Here is a 24,743-nt window from a genome sequence, read left to right as displayed (position 1 = left end):
GGAATGGAGTGAGTGACACTTGAGGGCTTTACACACAAACGTGTAAGTCTGTCTGTCTAGCTCTGCTTATCTGTCTTTCTGTCTGCCTGTGTATGCCTTTCTTTTTGTCTGCCTGTGTGTGTGTGCCTTTCTGTCTGGCTGTGTGTGTCTACCTTTCTCTCTGCCTGTGTGTGTCTCGGTCTTTCTGTCTGCCTCTGTGCGTGTCTTTGTCTGCCTGTGTGAATTGGTCTTTCTGTCTGCCTGTGCATCTTGGTCTTTCTGTCTGCCTGTGTGTGTGTGTCTTTCTGCCTGCCTGCGTGTGTGTGTGTGTGTGTGTGTGTGTGTGTGTGTGTGTGTGTGTCTGTCTGTCTGTCTGTCTGTCTGTCTGTCTTTCCGTCTGCTTGTCTCTCGGTCTCAGGGAGCGGCTCATAAACCAACAGGTATTACACACGATGCAGTCATCATGTCTGATTTGTAAAAATGCATATTGCTTGCCAGTCATGCTTATTATACCTTATATCTACAAGCACTGTATAGCACTTTGCCTGGAATTTTTGGGTTATCCTAGGTAATTTACACTATGTATAACTGTACCTATGTGTACATGTGAGAGAGAGAGAGACATTGTTAGACAGAGATAGAGATAGACAGAGACAGACGGAGATAGAGATATAGACAGAGACAGAGCCAGATAGAGCCTGACAGAGAGAGCCAGAGCCAGCTAGAGACAGCCGGAGCCAGTCAGTCGGCCAGAGACAGCCAGAGCCAGCCAGTCAGCCTGAGACAACCAGAGCCAGCCAGTCAGCCAGAGATAGCCAGAGCCAGCCAGTCAGCCAGAGACAGCCAGAGCCAGCCAGTCAGCCAGAGACAGCCAGCCAGCCAGAGCCAGCCAGCCAGTCAGAGCCAGCCAGCCAGCCGGAGCCAGCCAGTCAGAGCCAGCCAGCCAGAGCCAGCCAGAGTCAGCCAGCCAGAGCCAGCCAGAGCCAGCCAGCCAGCCAGCCAGAGCCAGCCAGCCAGCCAGCCAGAGCCAGCCAGCCAGCCAGAGCCAGCCCAGCCAGCCAGCCAGCCAAGCCAGCCAGCCAAGCCAGCCAGCCAGAGCCAGCCAAGCCAGCCAAGCCAGCCAGCCAAGCCAGCCAGCCAGAGCCAGCCAGCCAGCCAGAGCCAGCCAGCCAGCCAGAGCCAGCCAGCCAGCCAGCCAGAGCCAGCCAGCCAGCCAGAGCCAGCCAGCCAGCCAGAGCCAGCCAGCCAGCCAGAGCCAGCCAGCCAGCCAGAGCCAGCCAGCCAGCCAGCCAGCCAGCCAGCCAGCCAGCCAGCCAGCCAGCCAGCCAGAGCCACCCAGAGCCAGCCAGCCAGCCAGAGCCAGCCAGCCAGCCAGCCAGAGCCAGCCAGCCAGAGCCAGCCAGCCAGCCAGAGCCAGCCAGTCATCCAGAGCCAGCCAGTCAGCCAGAGCCAGCCAGCCAGCCAGCCAGCCAGCCAGCCAGAGCCAGCCAGCCAGCCAGCCAGAGCCAGCCAGCCAGCCAGCCAGCCAGAGCCAGCCAGCCAGCCAGAGCCAGCCAGCCAGCCAGCCAGCCAGCCAGCCAGCCAGAGCCAGCCAGCCAGAGCCAGCCAGCCAGCCAGCCAGAGCCAGCCAGCCAGCCAGCCAGAGCCAGCCAGCCATCCAGAGCCAGCCAGCCAGCCAGAGCCAGCCAGCCAGCCTGCCAGAGCCAGCCAGCCAGAGCCAGCCAGCCAGCCAGCCAGAGCCAGCCAGCCAGCCAGAGCCAGCCAGCCAGAGCCAGCCAGAGCCAGCCAGCTGGCCAGAGCCAGCCAGCCAGAGCCAGCCAGCCAGAGCCAGCCAGCCAGCCAGAGCGAGCCAGCGAGCCAGACAGAGCCAGCCAGAGCCAGCCAGCCAGCCAGCCAGAGCCAGCCAGAGCCAGCCAACCAGCCAGCCAGAGCCAGCCAGCCAGAGCCAGCCAGCCAGAGCCAGCCAGCCAGCCAGCCAGCCAGTGCCAGCCAGCCAGAGCCAGCCAGTGCCAGCCAGCCAGAGCCAGCCAGAGCCAGCCAGAGCCAGCCAGCCAGCCAGCCAGCCAGAGCCAGCCAGCCAGCCAGAGCCAGCCAGCCAGCCAGCCAGCCAGCCACGTACATATCACACATGTTCCAGAATCGTTTCTCTTTACTTAGGGCATAGGTTATAGGACATTCTCGTAGGATGTCACTGCCACTGGTATCAAAAATAAAAGGATGTTGCACAATTGTTACACATGGGTTATTATCGAGGTTTTTGATATTTCCTCGACCACTTGTGGCCACATTCATCACTTTCCTCTTAAAAGGGGAGTGTTAATATGACATGACATCAGTGAATCCCTAGTGTTTGCCACGCTATTTGCTCTATCTGGCGCTCAATTGAATTGGTGCTCCCACAAGGTACTAAAGTGGTCCCAGATTTTTGTAATACTGCGCACACTGAGTGTTAAGACCCATTCTATACTGGCCAGGCATCTCAGGCCAATCATGCCAAATTTGGAGGCAGGAAAAATAAAACATAGTTCTACGTTTGGAGCACTAACTGTACAAGCGTAGATCTGCGTTTGGACAGTTTAAGGGTTAAAAATAGTAAAATTAACACGCTGCTTCATGATTGTGAGGGTTACTCATATATACACTTGAACACAGTATACATACTGGTTATCCATGATTATATTTTGAAACAGAGAGTAATAAAAAAGTGAACCACTTCACTCTTTTTCTAGCCTGCAGTAAACTGCAGGCTTGCTCTTCAAGACCAAAATCAACTACAAAAGCACAAGCTCATTCAAGATGTACCTACCCATTGGTATACCACTTAATGTTAGAGCACATCTGTGAAAAAAAAGCCATTGTAATACATTGCTTAGGTACTACATACCACCTACTGTTTGATAGAAATATTTGGAATCTTATTGCCAATTTATCTTCTTTGGTGAAAATATTTCACAGATCAACTGTGCATGGTATTTGTCTTAGTGAAAAAAATTGCCTGGTAGCAGAAATGCTGCCTCAGGTATACAATATTTGAAACATTTCGTCAACAAAGCTTAGAGTGATTCAAGATTCTCAGGCTTGGGTAGCACACTATCAGCTCTCAAAATGTCAATGTTAACTAGGTTTTTTTTTACCCAAGTCAGATTTACAGGCTAAGAGCTGTTATCCTACCCTAGCTCATTTCAAAGCCCAGTTCTATCTATATGCAGGACCATGACCTACAGGAGTGAGCTAACAATCAGGTACCTACTTATTGCTAAGTGAACAGGGCCAGTAGGTGTAAGGAAACATGCCTAACATTTCCACCCATTCTGAAGGTTGAACCATGGACACTCAGTATGTGAACTGAGTGTACTGCCAACTGAGCTGTGATATACCATAACTACAACCCAATACTCAGCATATTTCTAAATACCTGATATAAGAGTAACTTTTCCATTACCAGTACAGTGAATGAGTCATGTAAAACAAACCTGGATAATATTGAGAGTGAGCTGAAAAAAACTAGAGAGAGAATTCAGCAGCTGGTTTTCTAGCAGCAGCAAGAATAAGAGACATGCAACAGAGAGGTGTCTATTTCCGATATGTATCACTCGCACTGGCTTCTGTAAGGATTGCCACACTATTCCACTCAATGTTAGTCTCCCTCACCTCAACTCCAACAGTAAATGTTCACCAATGAAAGGTATATTTCACTCATAGGCTATTAGCAACCATACCCACTGCTCATTTTCCAGCTACAACCAGGAAAGAACAGCTAAGGAATGAGGATGATCTGCTGAGGCCATTAGGCCTTGCTGCAGAAGACTATTGTTCATGTTTCTAAATTCGTATTCTACAATTGATATTTTGTATCTTACTAGGAACTGTACCACAAAAATGGATCTAATTATTCTAATTGTGGCAGTAGTTCAATAACTACCTCACATAAATTTAACCCTTAAACTGTCCAAGCAGATCTACGTTCACATGCGTAGTGCTCCAAAAATAGATCTACGTTTTTTTACACATTTTCGAATATAACAAAAAAAAAATAGATCTACGTTTTTTTTTACACATTTTCAAATGTAAAAAAAAAAAATTACTTTTTTACGTACTTTCAAATGTTGAAAAAACATAGATCTATGTTTGGACAGTTTAAGGGTTAAACTCTCAGTTAAAGAAAAGGCAGTTTCAACCAAGCTGCAAAAAAAAAAAAAAAAAAAAAAAAAAGTATAATTACACATGTTAAGGATCTCTATGCAGCCATGTACCTAGTTGTAGAGGTCAGCTGAGGTCAGCTTCTATGTCATCCGAAACACCATGACCATTGCATTAATACCTTGCAGCAGTCAGAAACACTCGGAAAGCAACTTTGTTTAAGCCCAAGAACCTACTCTCAAGCACATGGGTGCCACTAATGACAGCTCTAGAGACCACTGTGATGGTGGTGAACACTCTGAACCTGACTATAATATAATGTTTTTAATTCAAATTAAAATAGGATTATCTCTCAATTTTCTTTTGTATTCAGTTTCAGTGTGCTCAGATGACACCAATTGTCCTGGCTTCAAGCTGTGAGGCTTTGTGGTGCAGTAGTTCTGCTGTTAGCCACAAACCACATTTAAGTCATGCTCTCTGGTTGCATTGTGGTTTTCATGGGACCCGTGCTTGGCTACCATTGTTCCCAAATTCAGCTGACAAATCTCACACCTTCATGGCCAGAAGAATCATGTTGCCCTTCACTCCGTCCATATACCCTCTAGGTGAGTTGCTAATTTTCATTCATTGAAGTGTTGGTTTATTGTAATATATTTACTGTGCTGCATATACATCCTAATAAGTTCAAAATACAATGATAATAAATGATAGAAAATGATTATTAACAAAGAAGAAATAACAGTACCCTATGTAGACTGTTTCATTGTTTTTGTTAACCCTTTCAGAATTGGATCCCCTAATCTGAGAATTGCTCTGAGGGTCAAGGAACTTAAATTATATATATATATATATATATATATATATATATATATATATATATATATATATATATATATATATATATATATGTATATATATATATATATATATATATATATATATATATACGGGAGCAGGGGGCTGGTAACCCCTTCTCCTGTATATATTACTAAATGTAAAAGGAGAAACTTTGTTTTCCCTTTTTGGCCACCCCGCCTCGGTGGGATACGGCTGATGTGTTGAAAGAAAAGAATATATATTCATACATATATATATATATATTCATACATATATATATATATATATATTCATATATATATATATATATATATATATATATATATATATATATATATATATATATATATATATATATACATATATATATATATATACATATATATATATACATATATATATATATATATATATATATATATATATATATATATATATATATATATATACACGTATATATACATATATATATATATATATATATATTATTATTATTATTATTATTATTATCACACTGGCCGATTCCCACCAAGGCAGGGTGGCCCGAAAAAGAAAAACTTTCACCATCATTCACTCCATCACTGTCTTGCCAGAAGGGTGCTTTACACTACAGTTTTTAAACTGCAACATTAACACCCCTCCTTCAGAGTGCAGGCACTGTACTTCCCATCTCCAGGACTCAAGTCCGGCCTGCCGGTTTCCCTGAATCCCTTCATAAATGTTACTTTGCTCACACTCCAACAGCACGTCAAGTATTAAAAACCATTTGTCTCCATTCACTCCTATCAAACACGCTCACGCATGCCTGCTGGAAGTCCAAGCCCCTCGCACACAAAACCTCCTTTACCCCCTCCCGCCAACCCTTCCTAGGCCGACCCCTACCCCGCCTTCCTTCCACTACAGACTGATACACTCTTGAAGTCATTCTGTTTCGCTCCATTCTCTCTACATGTCCGAACCACCTCAACAACCCTTCCTCAGCCCTCTGGACAACAGTTTTGGTAATCCCGCACCTCCTCCTAACTTCCAAACTACGAATTCTCTGCATTATATTCACACCACACATTGCCCTCAGACATGACATCTCCACTGCCTCCAGCCTTCTCCTCGCTGCAACATTCATCACCCACGCTTCACACCCATATAAGAGCGTTGGTAAAACTATACTCTCATACATTCCCCTCTTTGCCTCTAAGGACAAAGTTCTTTGTCTCCACAGACTCCTAAGTGCACCACTCACTCTTTTTCCCTCATCAATTCTATGATTCACCTCATCTTTCATAGACCCATCCGCTGACACGTCCACTCCCAAATATCTGAATACGTTCACCTCCTCCATACTCTCTCCCTCCAATCTGATATTCAATCTTTCATCACCTAATCTTTTTGTTATCCTCATAACCTTACTCTTTCCTGTATTCACCTTTAATTTTCTTCTTTTGCACACCCTACCAAATTCATCCACCAATCTCTGCAGCTTCTCTTCAGAATCTCCCAAAAGCACAGTGTCATCAGCAAAGAGCAGCTGTGACAACTCCCACTTTGTGTGTGATTCTTTATCTTTTAACTCCACGCCTCTTGCCAAGACCCTCGCATTTACTTCTCTTACAACCCCATCTATAAATATATTAAACAACCACGGTGACATCACACATCCTTGTCTAAGGCCTACTTTTACTGGGAAATAATTTCCCTCTTTCCTACATACTCAAACTTGAGCCTCACTATCCTCGTAAAAACTCTTCACTGCTTTCAGTAACCTACCTCCTACACCATACACTTGCAACATCTGCCACATTGCCCCCCTATCCACCCTGTCATACGCCTTTTCCAAATCCATAAATGCCACAAAGACCTCTTTAGCCTTATCTAAATACTGTTCACTTATATGTTTCACTGTAAACACCTGGTCCACACACCCCCTACCTTTCCTAAAGCCTCCTTGTTCATCTGCTATCCTATTCTCCGTCTTACTCTTAATTCTTTCAATTATAACTCTACCATACACTTTACCAGGTACACTCAACAGACTTATCCCCCTATAATTTTTGCACTCTCTTTTATCCCCTTTGCCTTTATACAAAGGAACTATGCATGCTCTCTGCCAATCACTAGGTACCTTACCCTCTTCCATACATTTATTAAATAATTGCACCAACCACTCCAAAACTATATCCCCACCTGCTTTTAACATTTCTATCTTTATCCCATCAATCCCGGCTGCCTTACCCCCTTTCATTTTACCTACTGCCTCACGAACTTCCCCCACACTCACAACTGGCTCTTCCTCACTCCTACAAGATGTTATTCCTCCTTGCCCTATACACGAAATCACAGCTTCCCTATCTTCATCAACATTTAACAATTCCTCTAAATATTCCCTCCATCTTCCCAATACCTCTAACTCTCCATTTAATAACTCTCCTCTCCTATTTTTAACTGACAAATCCATTTGTTCTCTAGGCTTTCTTAACTTGTTAATCTCACTCCAAAACTTTTTCTTATTTTCAACAAAATTTGTTGATAACATCTCACCCACTCTCTCATTTGCTCTCTTTTTACATTGCTTCACCACTCTCTTAACCTCTCTCTTTTTCTCCATATACTCTTCCCTCCTTGCATCACTTCTACTTTGTAAAAACTTCTCATATGCTAACTTTTTCTCCCTTACTACTCTCTTTACATCATCATTCCACCAATCGTTCCTCTTCCCTCCTGCACCCACTTTCCTGTAACCACAAACTTCTGCTGAACACTCTAACACTACATTTTTAAACCTACCCCATACCTCTTCGACCCCATTGCCTATGCTCTCATTAGCCCATCTATCCTCCAATAGCTGTTTATATCTTACCCTAACTGCCTCCTCTTTTAGTTTATAAACCTTCACCTCTCTCTTCCCTGATGCTTCTATTCTCCTTGTATCCCATCTACCTTTTACTCTCAGTGTAGCTACAACTAGAAAGTGATCTGATATATCTGTGGCCCCTCTATAAACATGTACATCCTGAAGTCTACTCAACAGTCTTTTATCTACCAATACATAATCCAACAAACTACTGTCATTTCGCCCTACATCATATCGTGTATACTTATTTATCCTCTTTTTCTTAAAATATGTATTACCTATAACTAAACCCCTTTCTATACAAAGTTCAATCAAAGGGCTCCCATTATCATTTACACCTGGCACCCCAAACTTACCTACCACACCCTCTCTAAAAGTTTCTCCTACTTTAGCATTCAGGTCCCCTACCACAATTACTCTCTCACTTGGTTCAAAGGCTCTTATACATTCACTTAACATCTCCCAAAATCTCTCTCTCTCCTCTGCATTCCTCTCTTCTCCAGGTGCATACACGCTTATTACGACCCACTTCTCGCATCCAACCTTTACTTTAATCCACATAATTCTTGAATTTACACATTCATATTCTCTTTTCTCCTTCCATAACTGATCATTTAACATTACTGCTACCCCTTCCTTTGCTCTAACTCTCTCAGATACTCCAGATTTAATCCCATTTATTTCCCCCCACTGAAACTCTTCTACCCCCTTCTGCTTTGTTTCGCTTAGAGCCAGGACATCCAACTTCTTTTCATTCATAACATAAGCAATCATCTGTTTCTTGTCATCCGCACTACATCCATATATAATATATATATATAATATATATATATTATATATATATATATATTATATATTATATATATATATAATATATATTATATTATATATATATATATATAATATATATATATTATATATATATATATAATATATATATATATATATATATATTTTTTTTTTTTTTTTTTTCAACAAGTCGGCCGTTTCCCACCGAGGCAGGGTGACCCAAAAAAAAAAGAAAGAAAATCCCCAAAAAGAAAATACTTTCATCATCATTCAACACTTTCACCACACTCGCACATTATCACTGTTTTTGCAGAGGTGCTCAGAATACAACAGTCCAGAAGCATACACATATAAAGACACACAACATATCCCTCCAAACTGCCAATATCCCAAACCCCTCCTTTAAAGTGCAGGCATTGTACTTCCCATTTCCAGGACTCAAGTCCGACTATATGAAAATAACCGGTTTCCCTGAATCCCTTCACTAAATATTACCCTGCTCACACTCCAACAGATCGTCAGGTCCCAAGTACCATTCGTCTCCATTCACTCCTGTCTAACACGCTCACGCACGCTTGCTGGAAGTCCAAGCCCCTTGCCCACAAAACCTCCTTTACCCCCTCTCTCCAACCCTTTCGAGGACGACCCCTACCCCGCCTTCCTTCCCCTATAGATTTATATACTTTCCATGTGATTCTACTTTGATCCATTCTCTCTAAATGACCAAACCACCTCAACATCCCCTCTTCTGCCCTCTGACTAATACTTTTATTAACTCCACACCTTCTCCTAATTTCCACACTCCGAATTTTCTGCATGATATTTACACCACACATTGCCCTTAGACAGGACATCTCCACTGCCTCCAACCGCCTCCTCGCTGCTGCATTCACAACCCAAGCTTCACACCCATATAAGAGTGTTAGTACTACTATACTTTCATACATTCCCTTCTTTGCCTCCATAGATAACAATTTTTGACTCCACATATTCCTCAATGCACCACTCACCTTTTTTCTTTCATCAATTCTATGATTAACCTCGTCCTTCATAAATCCATGTGCCGACACGTCAACTCCCAAGTATCTGAAAACATTCACTTCTTCCATACTCCTACTCCCTAATTTGATATCCAATTTTTCTTTATCTAAATCATTTGATATCCTCATCACCTTACTCTTTTTCTATGTTCACTTTCACCTTTCTACCTTTACACACACTCCCAAACTCATCCACTAACCTTTGCAATTTTTCTTTAGACTCTCCCATAAGCACAGTATCATCAGCAAAAAGTAAGTGTGTCAATTCCCATTTTGTATTTGATTCCCCATAATTTAATTCCACCCCTCTCCCGAACACACTAGCATTTACTTCTTTTACAACCCCATCTATAAATATATTAAACAACCATGGTGACATTACACATCCCTGTCTAAGCCTACTTTTACCGGGAAGTAGTGTCCCTCTCTTCTACACACCCTAACCTGAGAATCACTATCCTCATAAAAACTCTTTACAGCATTTAGTAACTTACCACCTATTCCATATACTTGCAACATCTGCCACATTGCTCCTCTATCCACTCTATCATATGCCTTTTCTAAATCCATAAATGCAATAAAAACTTCCCTACCTTTATCTAAATACTGTTCACATATATGCTTCAATGTAAACACTTGATCTACACATCCCCTACCCACTCTGAAACCTCCTTGCTCATCCGCAATCCTACATTCTGTCTTACCTCTAATTCGTTCAATGTTACAAAAAACGCGATTCTAAAAGCTTAGAGATCTCCAGTGAATACTAGAAAGGACTGCCCTTCTAGCATCCAGCCTGTTACTGGATTTTCGTAACAAGTAGTCAGTATCCTTGTCCAATTATCCATTAAAATTCAGTATTATTCAGTAGTGCTTCAGGATTCCAACTGGTAGGCTACTAACTAGAGAAATTAAAATTTAATAAATTTATTAAGTCTAGAGGTATATTATCAAATTAAATTAATCACAGCAATCAAAATAAAATCAATCTCTCGAGTTCAATATTATTGTGCTGAAAGCACATATCACATTTATAATTCTTAAGTACCGTCTGGTACATTAACATTTAATAAGATATTACAAATATGTACAAGTAAGTTTGTGTATACGTGTAAGTGCTCTAAGTAGTTCACTATGTCTCACGACTCGACTAGACTTAAACAAGTGACTGACAAAGTCCTCAAATAAACTAACTTCTTGACCGACTGGCAACAAGAACAGTCTGCTTGAACAATGAAAAGAATGCTATGCCCAATAGCCATATAACAAGCGACTGCGACACAATCAGGATAAAGGAGATAATATAACGACAATAAGTAGGGACCATCAGCAGATCCTCCACAAAAGTTACAAAACTCCCATACTACTGAAACTAAGTTCAGCATAGGAAAAACCCGACTGTGACAATACACAGAAACCAGTACAAAATTAGGTCAGAAGCTATAGCTAAGGACCTGAGATGTTCAGAGTGTCTAAGCGACACACAACCTCAGTACAACGTCGAAAATCACTAAGTCTATACAATGTTCTGTGAACAGAGTTCTACAGAACTAACAAGAATAATGAGACAGACAATCTGTCCAACCACCAAGCGAGTCTAGAGCAGACTGAATACTTCACGAGAGGTGAGGACACCCCCCCCCCCTCTCGATCACGTGATAGCCCCGTGGACAGCACAGCTCAGAAGCCGGCAGTATAACGAGCGACAAGCGATAATTACAGTAGTTTGACAATCAAGACTTGAACTGAGCACATATTATGTAACATCCTAACAACATAAGTCAGATAAGAATATAAAGCAGTATATTTACGATTTAGCTATTATCGCAAATATAAGCAATATAAAATTATTTGAAAAGATAATATACATCATATATATACATAATAATCATTGCAACCCATTCAGCGGTTGCAAAATTCAATAATAACCCTACCGTACATTTTTCCTGGTATACTCAATAAACTTATTCCTCTATAATTTTTACAATCTCTTTTGTCCCCCTTCCCTTTATATAAAGGGACTATACATGCTCTCCACCAATCCCTAGGTACCTTCCCCTCTTTCATACATTTATTAAACAAAAATACCAACTACTCCAACACTATATCCCCCCCTGCTTTTAACATTTCTGTCATGATCCCATCAGTTCCAGCTGCTTTACCCCCTTTCATTCTATGTAATGCCTCACGTACCTCCCCCACATTTACATTCTGCTCTTCTTCACTCCTAAAAGATGGTATAACTCCCTGGCCAGTGCATGAAATTACCGCCTCCCTTTCTTCCTCAACATATAAAAGTTCCTCAAAATATTCTCGCCATCTATCTAATACCTCCATCTCCCCACCTACTAACTCCCCTACTCTGTTTATAACTGACAAATCCATACGTTCCCTAGGCTTTCTTAACTTGTTTAACTCCAACATTTTTTCTTATTTTCATTAAATTTTCTTGACAGTGCCTCTCCCACTCTATCATCTGCTCTCCTTTTGCACTCTCTCACCACTCTCTTCACCTTTCTTTTACTCTCCATATACTCTGCTTTTCTTATAACACTTCTGCTTTGTAAAAACCTCTCATAAGGTAACTTTTTCTCTTTTATCACACCCTTTACTTCATCATTCCACCAATCACTCCTCTTTCCTCCTGCCCCCACCCTCCTATAACCACAAACTTCTGCCCCACATTCTAATACTGCATGTTTAAAACTCATCTAACCCTCTTCAACCCCCCCCCCCACTACTCATCTTTGCACTAGCCCACCTTTCTGCTAATAGTTGCTTATATCTCACCCGAACTTCCTCCTCCCTTAGTTTATACACTTTCACTTCCCTCCTGCTTGTTGTTGCCACCTTCCTCTTTTCCCATGTACCTCTTACTCTAACTGTAGCTACAAGTAAATGATGATCTGATATATCAGTTGCCCTTGCCCCTCTATAAACATGTACATCCTGGAGCCTACCATTAACCTTTTATCCACCAATACATAATCTAACAAACTACTTTCATTACGTGCTACATCATACCTTGTGTATTTATTTATCCTCTTTTTCATAAAATATGTATTACTTATTACGAAATCTCTTTCTACACATAGGTCAATAAGGCTCCCCATTTACATTTACCTCTGGCACCCCAAATTTACCTACTACTACCTCCACAACATTTTTACCCACTTTAGCATTGAAATCCTCGACCACAAGTACTCTCACACTTGGTTCAAAACTCCCCACGCATTCACTCAACATTTCCCAAAATCTCTCTCTCTCTCCTCTACACTTCTCTCTTCTCCAGGTGCATATACACTTACTATAACCCACTTTTCACATCCAACCTTTATTTTACTCCACATAATCCTTGAATTAAAACATTTATAGTCCCTCTTTTCCTGCCATATGTTATCCTTCAACATTATTGCTACTCCTTCTTTAGCTCTAACTCTATTTGAAACCCCTGACCTAATCACATTTATTCCTCTCCACTGAAACTTTCCCACCCCTTCAGCTTTGTTTCACTTAAAGCCAGGACATCCAGCTTCTTTTCATTCATAACATCCACAATCATCTCTGTCTTATCATTTGCACAACATCCACGCACATTCAGACTTCCCACTTTGACAATTTTCTCCTTCTTATTCTTTTTAGTAATCTTTACAGGAATAGGGGTTACTAACCCATTGTTCCCGGCATTTTAGTTGACTTTTACAACACGCATGGCTTATGGAGGAAAGATTCTTATTTCACTTCCCCATGGATATAAAAGGAAAAGTAATAAGACCAAGAACTATTAAGGTAAAATCAAAGAAAACTCAGATGAGTGTGTATAAATAAATGTGTATATGTATGTGTAGTGTGACCTAAGTGTAAGTAGAAGTAGCAAGACATACCTGTAATCTTGCATATTTATGAGACAGACAAAAGACACCAGCAATCCTACCATCATGTAAAACAATTACAGGCTTTTGTTCTGCATTCACTTGGCAGGACGATAGTACCTCCCTGGGTGGTTGCTGTCTACCAGCCTATTACATTTATTAAATAATAGCACCAACCACTCCAAAACTATATCCCCACCTGCTTTTAACATTTCTGTCTTTATCCCATCAATCCCAGCTGCCTTACCCCCTTTCATTTTACGTACTGCCTCACGAACTTCCCCCACACTCACAGCTGGCTCTTCCTCACTCCTACAAGATGTTATTCCTCCTTGCCCTATACACAAAATCACAGCTTCCCTATCTTCATCAACATTTAACAATTCCTCAAAATATTCCCTCCATCTTCCCAATACCTCTAACTCTCCATTTAATAATTCTACTCTCCTATTTTTAACTGACAAATCCAATTGTTCTCTAGGCTTCCTTAACTTGTTAATCTCACTCCAAAACCTTTTCTTATTTTTAACAAAATTTGTTAACAGCAACTCACCCACTCTCTCATTTGCTCCTGTTTACATTGCTTCACTACTCTCTTAATCTCTCTCTTTTTCTCCATATACTCTTCTCTTCTTGCATCACTTCTCCTTTGTAAAAACTTCTCATATGCTAACTTTTTCTCCCTTACTACTCTCTTTACATCATCATTGCACCAATCGCTCCTCTTCCCTCCCGCACCCACTTTCCTGTAACCACAAACTTCTGCTGAACACACTGACACTACATTTTTAAGCCTACCCCATACCTCTTCGACCCCATTGCCTATGCTCTCATTAGCCCATCTATCCTCCAATAGTTGTTTGTATCTTACCCTAACTGCCTCCTCTTTTAGTTTATAAACCTTCACCTCTCTCTTACCTGATGCTTCTATTCTCCTTGTATCCCATCTACGTTTTACTCTCAGTGTAGCTACAACTAAAAAGTGATCTGATATATCTGTGGCCCCTCGATAAACATGTACATCCTGAAGTCTACTCGACAGTCTTTTATCTACCAATACATAATCCAACAAACTACTGTCATTTTGCCCTGCATCATATCTTGTATACTTATTTATCCTCTTTTTCTTAAAATATGTATTACCTATAACTAAACCCCTTTCTATACAAAGTTCAGTCAAAGGGATCCCATTATCATTTACACCTGGCACCCCAAACTTACCTACCACACCCTCTCTAAAAGTTTCTCCTAATTTAGCATTCAGGTCCCCTACCACAATTACTCTCTCACTTGGTTCAGAGGTTCCTATACATTCACTTAACATCTCCCAAAATCTCTCTCTCCTCTACATTCCTCTCTTCTCCAGGTGCATACACGCTTATTATGACCCACTTCTCGCATCCAACCTTTACTTTAATCCACATAATCCTTGAATTTACTCATTTATATTCTCTTTTCTCCTTCCATAACCAGTTTACCTTTCAAATAATACAGTATAAAAATTTTCAGCTGTCATGTTTGAGGAGGGGATCTTGTTAGGTGCAGAGACAGACACATCCTTGTTAGTATGTGATGCTGCCTCTCGTCATCAGCCACTCACTGTTGTGGAACGAACTGTAAGTATACTTGTATTACAACCATTTTTTAATTCCATATTTTAGTTTGATTAAAACTTTTAAGAAGGGAAATAATTTACTCAATACAGTTTTTATACCAAAGACAGGACACGGTGAGCTTACCTCTGTTATATTTTCCACCATACTTGCCTTGAAAAACATGTCACAAAACCATTTCATGTTGTAACTTCCTTCAAAATTCTGCTTTTCTACTCCCATCTTTGCAAAATAAAAATGTCTCTATATAAAAATTATTTTATTTTTTTTTATTAACACATTGGCCGATTCCCACCAAGGCAGGGTGGCCCGAAAAAGAAAAACTTTCATCATCACTCATTCCATCACTGTCTTACCAGAGTGGTGCTTTACACTACAGTTATAAAACTGCAACATTAACACCTCAGAAGGAGGTGATGGAGTAAAAGAGGATGAAAGTTTTTGTTTTTCAGGCCACCCTGCCTTGGTGAGAATCGGCCGATATGTTAATAATAAAAAAAAAAATTTATTCATAGACATTTTTATTTTGCAAAGATGGGAGTAGGAAAGCAGAATTTTGAAGTTAGTTACAACATGAAATGGTTTTTCAGGGTAAGTATGGTGGAAAATATAATAGAGTTGAGGTCATTGTGTCCTGTCTTTGGTATTTTTCACATAAACCTTGAAAATTTAGAGTGGTTGTAGCACTTAATACTCCTTCTTGCAACTCAAATCATTGTTCTTAACTCAGATCATTGTTTTACAACTGTGAAAAAACCTGCCAACATTCCTTTATATAGCTATGGTCTCTTTCCTAGTACTGATGGTACTAGGAAATACAGTGGAACCTCAGTACTCAAACAGCTCCGTACTCGAACAATTCGTTATTTAAATGCTTTGTTCGGTAAACAAAATGTTCGGTAGTCGACCATTTGCTTGACCAAACAAACATGACCTGCCAGAACTTCACTCTAAACTATTTCATGTGTCTTTGCATTTTTTTAGTGTTTTGTTTATCTTATTTTTATAAATAAGTCACCATGGGGCCCAAGAGGGTTAGTGATAACAGCCAACCAAAAAGAAAATTTGTTGGGAAAATTTCGTTTTGTACTTGAACAGATCTGCACTCGAACAGCCTTCTGGAACCAATTAAGTTCGAGTGCCAGGGTTCCACTGTATAGCATCATCAGCAGAAAGAAGACAGAGGCAAGGTGGTCAGGAGTGCACAGTTTTAGATAGTATGACTTCTTAGGGCTGATTAGGTCAGCTGTTAGCACATTCTACTGGAAGCTGCACCAGGTCTTTATTTGTTTTCCTATCTTTTTATTTTTATTTTATAAATTTGTGCATTTTTTAACTTCTAGCTTTGTGCTATCCTTTACCATACTTTAGGCCAAAATTTGAATATAAATAGTGGCAGAGATCCGATACCAAAGAAAACAATAGTATCTCGATGAACAGCGTATATTTTGTTAATGTTTTAGTACTCAGTTTGCATCCTGTTGCTGAGTTACGATACTGTAGCACAAACAGTCTTCAGGCCATTGTAATCCTTAAGTCTCAACAGTGCCAGACCCCTAAGCTACTACAACCCTTGAACTCTACGTCTACATATGACCCATGGGTCGTCTTGGTAATAACAACTCAACAAAACCAGCGGTATCAGTTATAAATGGCAAAAAAGTTTCAGATAGATTTCTTCATATTTTTTTAAGTAATATTTTATTTTTTACTTTAGTCATATACAGGGTTGATTTTTATTGTATTTTAAATTTTTTTTATGGTAGAAAATATGGTGCTCATCAAACATCATTAAACGTGAAAAATGCATTGAAGTTTTTTTTTTAATACACCAGCCATCTCCCACTGAAGTAGGGTGACCCCATAGAAGAAGAAATAATTACACCACCACTGTCTTGCCAGAGGCCCACCAGTACTATGGTTCAGATGCCCCTCCAAACTGCAGATATCCCCACCCCACCTTTGCACTGCCAGCACTGTACTTCCTCCAGGACTCAAGCCTGGCTGACCAGTTTCCCTGGATATCTTCATAAATGTTACTTTGCTCACACTTCAGTAGCATGTCAAGTCATAAAAACCACTTACTATCTAACACTCTCACAGAGGGCTGCTGAATGGCCAGGCCCTTTGCATACAAAACCTTCTCTACTCCCTCCCTATAGATTAGTTATGGGAATCTCATGGCAGTGTGACTTTTCTATTAAATATAATGAAAACACTGAGAACATTGACATTAAATTATTGAGCATTAACAATAGTAACCATTTGTATAATTTCAATATCTGTTGTTACTTTTCTTTGATTTGTTTAAGAATAAACTTTATCAATTTTTATTAACTTCAAATATACTATTACAATTGAAATATACTTGATGTATTTATTTTGGTAGATGTAAATTGTACTCTATTTAATGCTTTTCATATAATTTTAATGTTGCAGAGTCAGGTCTACCTCCATCATTTATTACGACAGTTGTTAAGAAGAAATCTTGGTTACCATGCATGGGAGGTTGCCAGTACGTGCAGAGATTTACCCTACTTTCCTCATGCACTTGAACTCCTGTTACATCAGGTAAGATTCACCATTTTAGAAATATTTTGAAGTTGTTATAGCATTAACCCTCTGACTGTTTTGGGGTAAGGGAGGTTTTGTGGGCGAGGGGCTTGGACTTCCAGCAGGCATGCATGAGTGTGTTCGATAGGAGTGAATGGAGACGAATGGTATTTGGGACCTGATGATCTGTTGGAGTGTGAGCAGGGTAATATTTAGTGAAGGGATTTAGGGAAACCGGTTATTTTTGTATAGCCGGACTTGAGTCTTGGAAATGGGAAGTACAATGTCTGCACTCTAAAGGAGGGGTTTCGGGATGTTAGCACTTTGGAAGGATATGTTGTGTATCTTTATACGTATATGCTTCTAAACTGTTGTGTTTTGAGCACCTCTGCTAAAACAGTGATTATGTGTGAGTGAGGTGAAAGTGTTGAATGATGATGAAAGTACACCTACCATCCAACTTACGACCTGCTTGACTTACGACCACTCGACTTGCGACCGTGTTTTTTATGCCAAATTTCTGGGAAATAAACAACTATTTGTGTTGTACACAGTGTTTATCCTAAACCTTATAGTATAAAATACAGTACTAACAACATAAAAAGTAAAGTAAAACATGAAATACCAAAATAAAACAATAAAATAAAGTCATTACAAAAATGTTTTGTTGATATTCAGTAGTAAAGTTCGACTTACGACCATTTCGACTTGCGACCGGTTTCTCGGAACCGAACTCGGTCGTAAGTCGGATGGTAGGTGTATTTTCTTTTTGGGGATTTTCTTTCTTTTTTGGGTCACCCTGCCTTGGTGGGAGACGGCCGACTTGTTAAAAAAAAAAATAAGGATTGATGCACATATAACTCACACATAGAAGAGAGGAGCTTACGACAACGTTTTGGTCCGACTTGGACCATTTACAAAGTCAGACTAATGAAAAGGAGAGCAGGATGGGTATATATAGGCAGGAGGTGGTAGTAGTAATAGTAGTAGTAGTGGAGGTGGAAGGAAGTAGTAGTGGGGAAGGTAGTAAGGAGGAGGAGGAGCCAGTCAAATACTAAGAAAGCAGAGCACTGCAAGGGAGCTAGGTGCCCACAGAGGGTAAGAGCAAGAACACGAAGAGGGGGAAAATAAACAAACAAATAATGAAGGAACACATACACAAGGCAGAAGAAAGACAACCCACTCACGGTATTGTGCCTTTTTGTTATTTATAAGAAAGATTGCTTTGACTCTCAGGCTTATTCTCTCTCATTTTCATTTATTAATTTGACTGAAATTATCAGTTGAATGATTTTACAGGTACTTGAGGAGGAAGCCTCCAGCAAAGACCCACTGCCAGATTGTTTACTCCCGAGAGTAGTGGAATTCATCCGAGAGTTTCCTGTGTACCTGCAGACAGTAGTGCAGTGTGCCCGCAAAACAGAGTTGGCATTGTGGCGATACCTCTTTTCTGTTGCTGGCAGTCCTAAACATCTTTTTATCAAAGCTCTTGAGGAATCACAACTAGAGACTGCAGCATCCTACCTTATTATTTTGCAGGTAGACTGTAATAATTTTTTGTAAAACTCATACCAGAATTATTGACTAATCAGAGCATGCATTTCCATTTATTTTATTTTTCTCCATTCGGAGGATTTATGTACTTTGTATGTACACTCTGAACAGTATAATCCTGAAGTTCAGCTTAAGTGTTTCATCATTGTAAATCAGCAAAGAAACTGTTTTTTTGGTATGTGTCATTATTTATAACTTATTTACATGTACTTTAATTGTCTTTTATTGTTTCTTTAACAAAATTTTTGGCATTGATTTTTTTTAACATGTCAGCCATTTCCCACAGTGGCAGGGTGACCCAAAAAGAAAGCAAAACCAAAAAAGAAAGAAAATCTTTTATTATCATTCAACGCTTTAACCATCACTTATACGTAATCACAGTCTTTGCAGAGGCGCTCAGGTATGGCAGTTTAGATGTCCTTCCAAACTGCCAATATCCCAAACCCCTCCTTTAAAGTGCAGGCATTGTACTTCCCATTTCCAGGACTCAAGTCCATCTAACTGATTTCCCTTAACATTTCAAGCTCACTTACAAAAATTAAAATATTTTAGGAGAGTGATAGACTAGAGCTATCCGAGGAAGTTTGTCATTCTTTTGCATGGAAAATTCAGCCTTGCAAGGTGGATGCTCTAACAAGATTTTTAGTTTTACTTTTTCTTCCTTTTATGATTCCCAATTAGGTTCATTTCTGGTATATGCTAATCTCCTTAACTTTCCTGCTTGTTTATTTAATCAGTCACCTTTATAGGCATCTCTTACTTTACACAAAATTTTTATGCACTATGTCTGATGGCCCTATATCTTACAGAAATTTGTTCTGTGCTGGGTAAACTACCCAATTGGTTTGGATGCACTCTTTAGGGCATGGTTTAAATTAGCATTACAAATGGCTTTGTCCTAGCTCATATTCACTTAAGTCTTTATTTCCTGCCTATGCAGAATTTAGCCTGTATGAAATTGGTCCATACTTTTACTGGCTGTGTTTGCAAAGTGCTGAAACACTATGGTAAACATAAGTGGTTCTTAGAGAGACAGAATTGTTTTCTCTCTCATCATTTTGGTACAGACTGCATTTTGAGACTGCTTCACCACAGATCCTTTTTATTATTTTTTTTTATTATCACACTGGCCGATTCCCACCAAGGCAGGGTGGCCCGAAAAAGAAAAACTTTCACCATCATTCACTCCATCACTGTCTTGCCAGAAGGGTGCTTTACACTACAGTTTTTAAACTGCAACATTAACACCCCTCCTTCAGAGTGCAGGCACTGTACTTCACCACAGATCCTTTTTCTCAATTTATATACATACATTCATAATGCCTTTGCTGAATGACACCTTGTTATATCTGTCTTTTTCAGTCTAGAGGAGGCATATGATACCACACTGCTTCTGTAATTGAAGAGAGTGGGCTGCAGAGGCTATGATTCCCAGGACCATTAATGGATATTGGCAGTTTGGAGGGATTTCTAAACTGTCATATTTGAGTGCATCTGCAAAGACAGTTATTATGTATGAGTGATGGTAAAAGTGTTGATTCATGATGAAAGTTTTTCATTCTTTTTGGGTCACCCTGCCTCGGAGGGAAATGGCCAACGTGTTGAAAAAAAAATACATGTATTCCACAATGGTATGTTCAGAAACAATTTGTTCATAAATAACAAAAAGGCACAATACCGTGACTGGAACGATACACAAATAACCCGCACATAAAAGACAGAAGCTTACGACGACGTTTCGGTCCGACTTGGACCATTGACAAAGTCACACTAACAGAGGAGGAGCAGGACGGCTATATATAGGCAGGAAGAGGTGGAGGTAGTAGTAGTGGTAGTAGTAGTAGTAGTAGTAGTACAAGAATTGTATATAATACCGACAGGATGAAATGACACATGCACAACACCCGGGCATCCCCACCGTAGACGTTTCGCCATCCAGCCAGCCACTGGATGGCGAAACGTCCACAACAAAGACAACCAGACGCCGCACATGTGTCTAATTTCATCAGTAGATGTAGTAGAAGAAGAAGAGGTAGTAGTAGTGGTAGTGGTAGAAGTGGGAAATAAGGAAGACGAGCCAGTCAAATACAAAGGAAGGGGAGCACTGCAAGAGAGCTAGAAACCCACAGAGGGAGAGCAAGCGCACCGAGGTGCGTGAAAGGGGAAGTGGTGAAATAAAATAAAGAAGGAACAGAAACACGAGACAGGAGAGAGAAAGACAACCCAGAGGAGAAAAGGAGAGAGGAAAGGGGAAGAGGAAGAAGAAAAAGAAGAAGAAGAAGAAAAAAAAATGAGGATTCAGGTTAAGTCACGGGTGTTCTGAAGTTTGGAGCATTTTACAATGTAGTGGGAGAGGAAGGCATCTACAGAGACGAAGCCAGGGCTAAGGTTCATACAAGGAAAGTTGTGTATAAGAGAGGATTCAACTAAACGGCGACTGTTCGAGTTGGAAGTAGGGAAGACAGTTTTAGCAGAAGACCAGTCAATAGGATGGCTATGATCTCTGACGTGACAGAAAAGAGCATTGTTAGTGTCGGCAAGCCTAACACTATTTTTGTGCTCCCTAAGTCTGTCAGAAAGAGATCGACCAGTTTCTCCAAAGTATTGAAGAGGACAGGAGGAGCAAGAAATAGAGTAGACACCAGGAACATCTGTAGAGGGAGGAGAGGTATGAACGAGATTAGTGCGAAGAGTGTTAGTCTGGCGGAAGGTAAGCTTGATGTCTAAGGGACGGAGAGAATTGTTGAGATTAGAAAGACCGGAAATGTAGGGAAGGCAGAGGATAGAAGAGTTCCCATGAGTAGAGAGTTTGGGAGAGAAGAAATTGCGTTTAGCACGTGAGAGGGCAGAGTCTATGAAATGGGAAGGGTAGCCAAGACGGGAGAACGAATTATAAAGAGTGGAAATTTCTGCTGGAAGGAACTGAGGATCACAGATGCGGAGGGCACGGAGAAAGAGGGAGATAAGAACACTTTTCTTGACAGGGGAAGCATGATAGGAAAAGTAGTGAATGTACATGCCACTGTGCATAGGTTTACGGTAAACGGAAAAGGAAAAACCTGTATCTGAGCGGTGGACATGGACATCAAGGAAAGGAAGTAAGGAATTAGATTCCCATTCAGCTTTAAACTTAATGGAAGGGGCAAGATTGTTAAGAGCTTCAAGAAAAGGTTGGAAGAGACTGGAGTCATGAGGCCACAGAGCAAAGATGTCATCCACATAGCGGAGCCAGAGTGAAGGTTGCACATCGAGGGTAGGAAGAAGAACAGTCTCGAAGTATTCCATGTAAAGATTAGCAAGGACAGGAGAGAGAGGAGAGCCCATAGCGACACCGAAGGTTTGGGAATAATATTTCCCTTGGAAGGAAAAGGAGTTAGAGTCCACACAGAGGCGGATCAGATCAAGAAAGACATCAGTGGGGATAGGGAGATGAAGAAACCCTTCATGGGCCTTCTCTCTAAGGAAATCAAGGACATCATCAAGAGGGACATTGGTGAAGAGGGACTCAACGTCAAGACTAAGCATCTTACAGGTTGGGAGAGAGCGAACCCGTTCAATGAAGTCTTGAGAGTGACGGAGGTGGGCAGGAGAAAAAGTACCAAGAAAGGGAGTGAGGGTTTTGGCCAGCCAAGAAGCAAGAGAATAAGAGACAGAACCTCTAGAGGATATGATAGGACGAAGAGGAATATCAGGTTTATGAGTTTTGGGAAGGCCATAGAAATAGGGAAGAGAGGGACAGATGACACGAAACCGTTGAACAAGGTCAAAGTCAGGAGGACAGAGGTCGGAGAGAGTCCTTAGTTTTTTGTTGAAAGTTCTCTTGATGCGATCAAGAGGGTTGGAAACGAGAGGAGTGTAGGTGCGTGAGTCAGAGAGCAAGACATCAGCTTTACGGAGGTAATCCTCGCGATCAAGGATAACTACCGAATTACCTTTGTCAGAAGATAGTATGACAATGTTAGTATGAACCTACACTCCTCTCGTTTCCAACCCTCTTGATCGCATCAAGAGAACTTTCAACAAAAAACTAAGGACTCTCTCCGACCTCTGTCCTCCTGACTTTGACCTTGTTCAACGGTTTCGTGTCATCTGTCCCTCTCTTCCCTATTTCTATGGCCTTCCCAAAACTCATAAACCTGATATTCCTCTTCGTCCTATCATATCCTCTAGAGGTTCTGTCTCTTATTCTCTTGCTTCTTGGCTGGCCAAAACCCTCACTCCCTTTCTTGGTACTTTTTCTCCTGCCCACCTCCGTCACTCTCAAGACTTCATTGAACGGGTTCGCTCTCTCCCAACCTGTAAGATGCTTAGTCTTGACGTTGAGTCCCTCTTCACCAATGTCCCTCTTGATGATGTCCTTGATTTCCTTAGAGAGAAGGCCCATGAAGGGTTTCTTCATCTCCCTATCCCCACTGATGTCTTTCTTGATCTGATCCGCCTCTGTGTGGACTCTAACTCCTTTTCCTTCCAAGGGAAATATTATTCCCAAACCTTCGGTGTCGCTATGGGCTCTCCTCTCTCTCCTGTCCTTGCTAATCTTTACATGGAATACTTCGAGACTGTTCTTCTTCCTACCCTCGATGTGCAACCTTCACTCTGGCTCCGCTATGTGGATGACATCTTTGCTCTGTGGCCTCATGACTCCAGTCTCTTCCAACCTTTTCTTGAAGCTCTTAACAATCTTGCCCCTTCCATTAAGTTTAAAGCTGAATGGGAATCTAATTCCTTACTTCCTTTCCTTGATGTCCATGTCCACCGCTCAGATACAGGTTTTTCCTTTTCCGTTTACCGTAAACCTATGCACAGTGGCATGTACATTCACTACTTTTCCTATCATGCTTCCCCTGTCAAGAAAAGTGTTCTTATCTCCCTCTTTCTCCGTGCCCTCCGCATCTGTGATCCTCAGTTCCTTCCAGCAGAAATTTCCACTCTTTATAATTCGTTCTCCCGTCTTGGCTACCCTTCCCATTTCATAGACTCTGCCCTCTCACGTGCTAAACGCAATTTCTTCTCTCCCAAACTCTCTACTCATGGGAACTCTTCTATCCTCTGCCTTCCCTACATTTCCGGTCTTTCTAATCTCAACAATTCTCTCCGTCCCTTAGACATCAAGCTTACCTTCCGCCAGACTAACACTCTTCGCACTAATCTCGTTCATACCTCTCCTCCCTCTACAGATGTTCCTGGTGTCTACTCTATTTCTTGCTCCTCCTGTCCTCTTCAATACTTTGGAGAAACTGGTCGATCTCTTTCTGACAGACTTAGGGAGCACAAAAATAGTGTTAGGCTTGCCGACACTAACAATGCTCTTTTCTGTCACGTCAGAGATCATAGCCATCCTATTGACTGGTCTTCTGCTAAAACTGTCTTCCCTACTTCCAACTCGAACAGTCGCCGTTTAGTTGAATCCTCTCTTATACACAACTTTCCTTGTATGAACCTTAGCCCTGGCTTCGTCTCTGTAGATGCCTTCCTCTCCCACTACATTGTAAAATGCTCCAAACTTCAGAACACCCGT

The 24,743-nt window shown here is 41.0% G+C and overlaps 1 protein-coding gene across 5 annotated transcripts in view; it reads left to right on the top strand.

The window, feature by feature from the left end:
- Positions 1 to 24,743, top strand: part of Rich (Guanine nucleotide exchange factor subunit Rich) — a 253,655-nt gene that overhangs the window by 71,839 nt on the left and 157,073 nt on the right. For all 5 annotated transcript variants that reach the window (XR_011391807.1, XM_070083585.1, XM_070083584.1 and 2 more), the window contains 4 exons: positions 4,493 to 4,724; positions 15,015 to 15,121; positions 17,558 to 17,689; positions 18,971 to 19,210. Coding sequence is in view for 4 of the 5 variants with exons in the window: in XM_070083585.1 (XP_069939686.1) it covers positions 4,493 to 4,724; positions 15,015 to 15,121; positions 17,558 to 17,689; positions 18,971 to 19,210 (711 nt within the window). In the remaining variant the exon portion in view is untranslated. The remainder of the gene's footprint in view (positions 1 to 4,492; positions 4,725 to 15,014; positions 15,122 to 17,557; positions 17,690 to 18,970; positions 19,211 to 24,743) is intronic.

This window comes from Cherax quadricarinatus, chromosome 10, assembly GCF_038502225.1.
Source record: "Cherax quadricarinatus isolate ZL_2023a chromosome 10, ASM3850222v1, whole genome shotgun sequence".
Classification (NCBI taxonomy): Eukaryota; Metazoa; Arthropoda; class Malacostraca; order Decapoda; family Parastacidae; genus Cherax; species Cherax quadricarinatus.
This window is presented reverse-complemented; position numbering and strand designations above follow the sequence as displayed.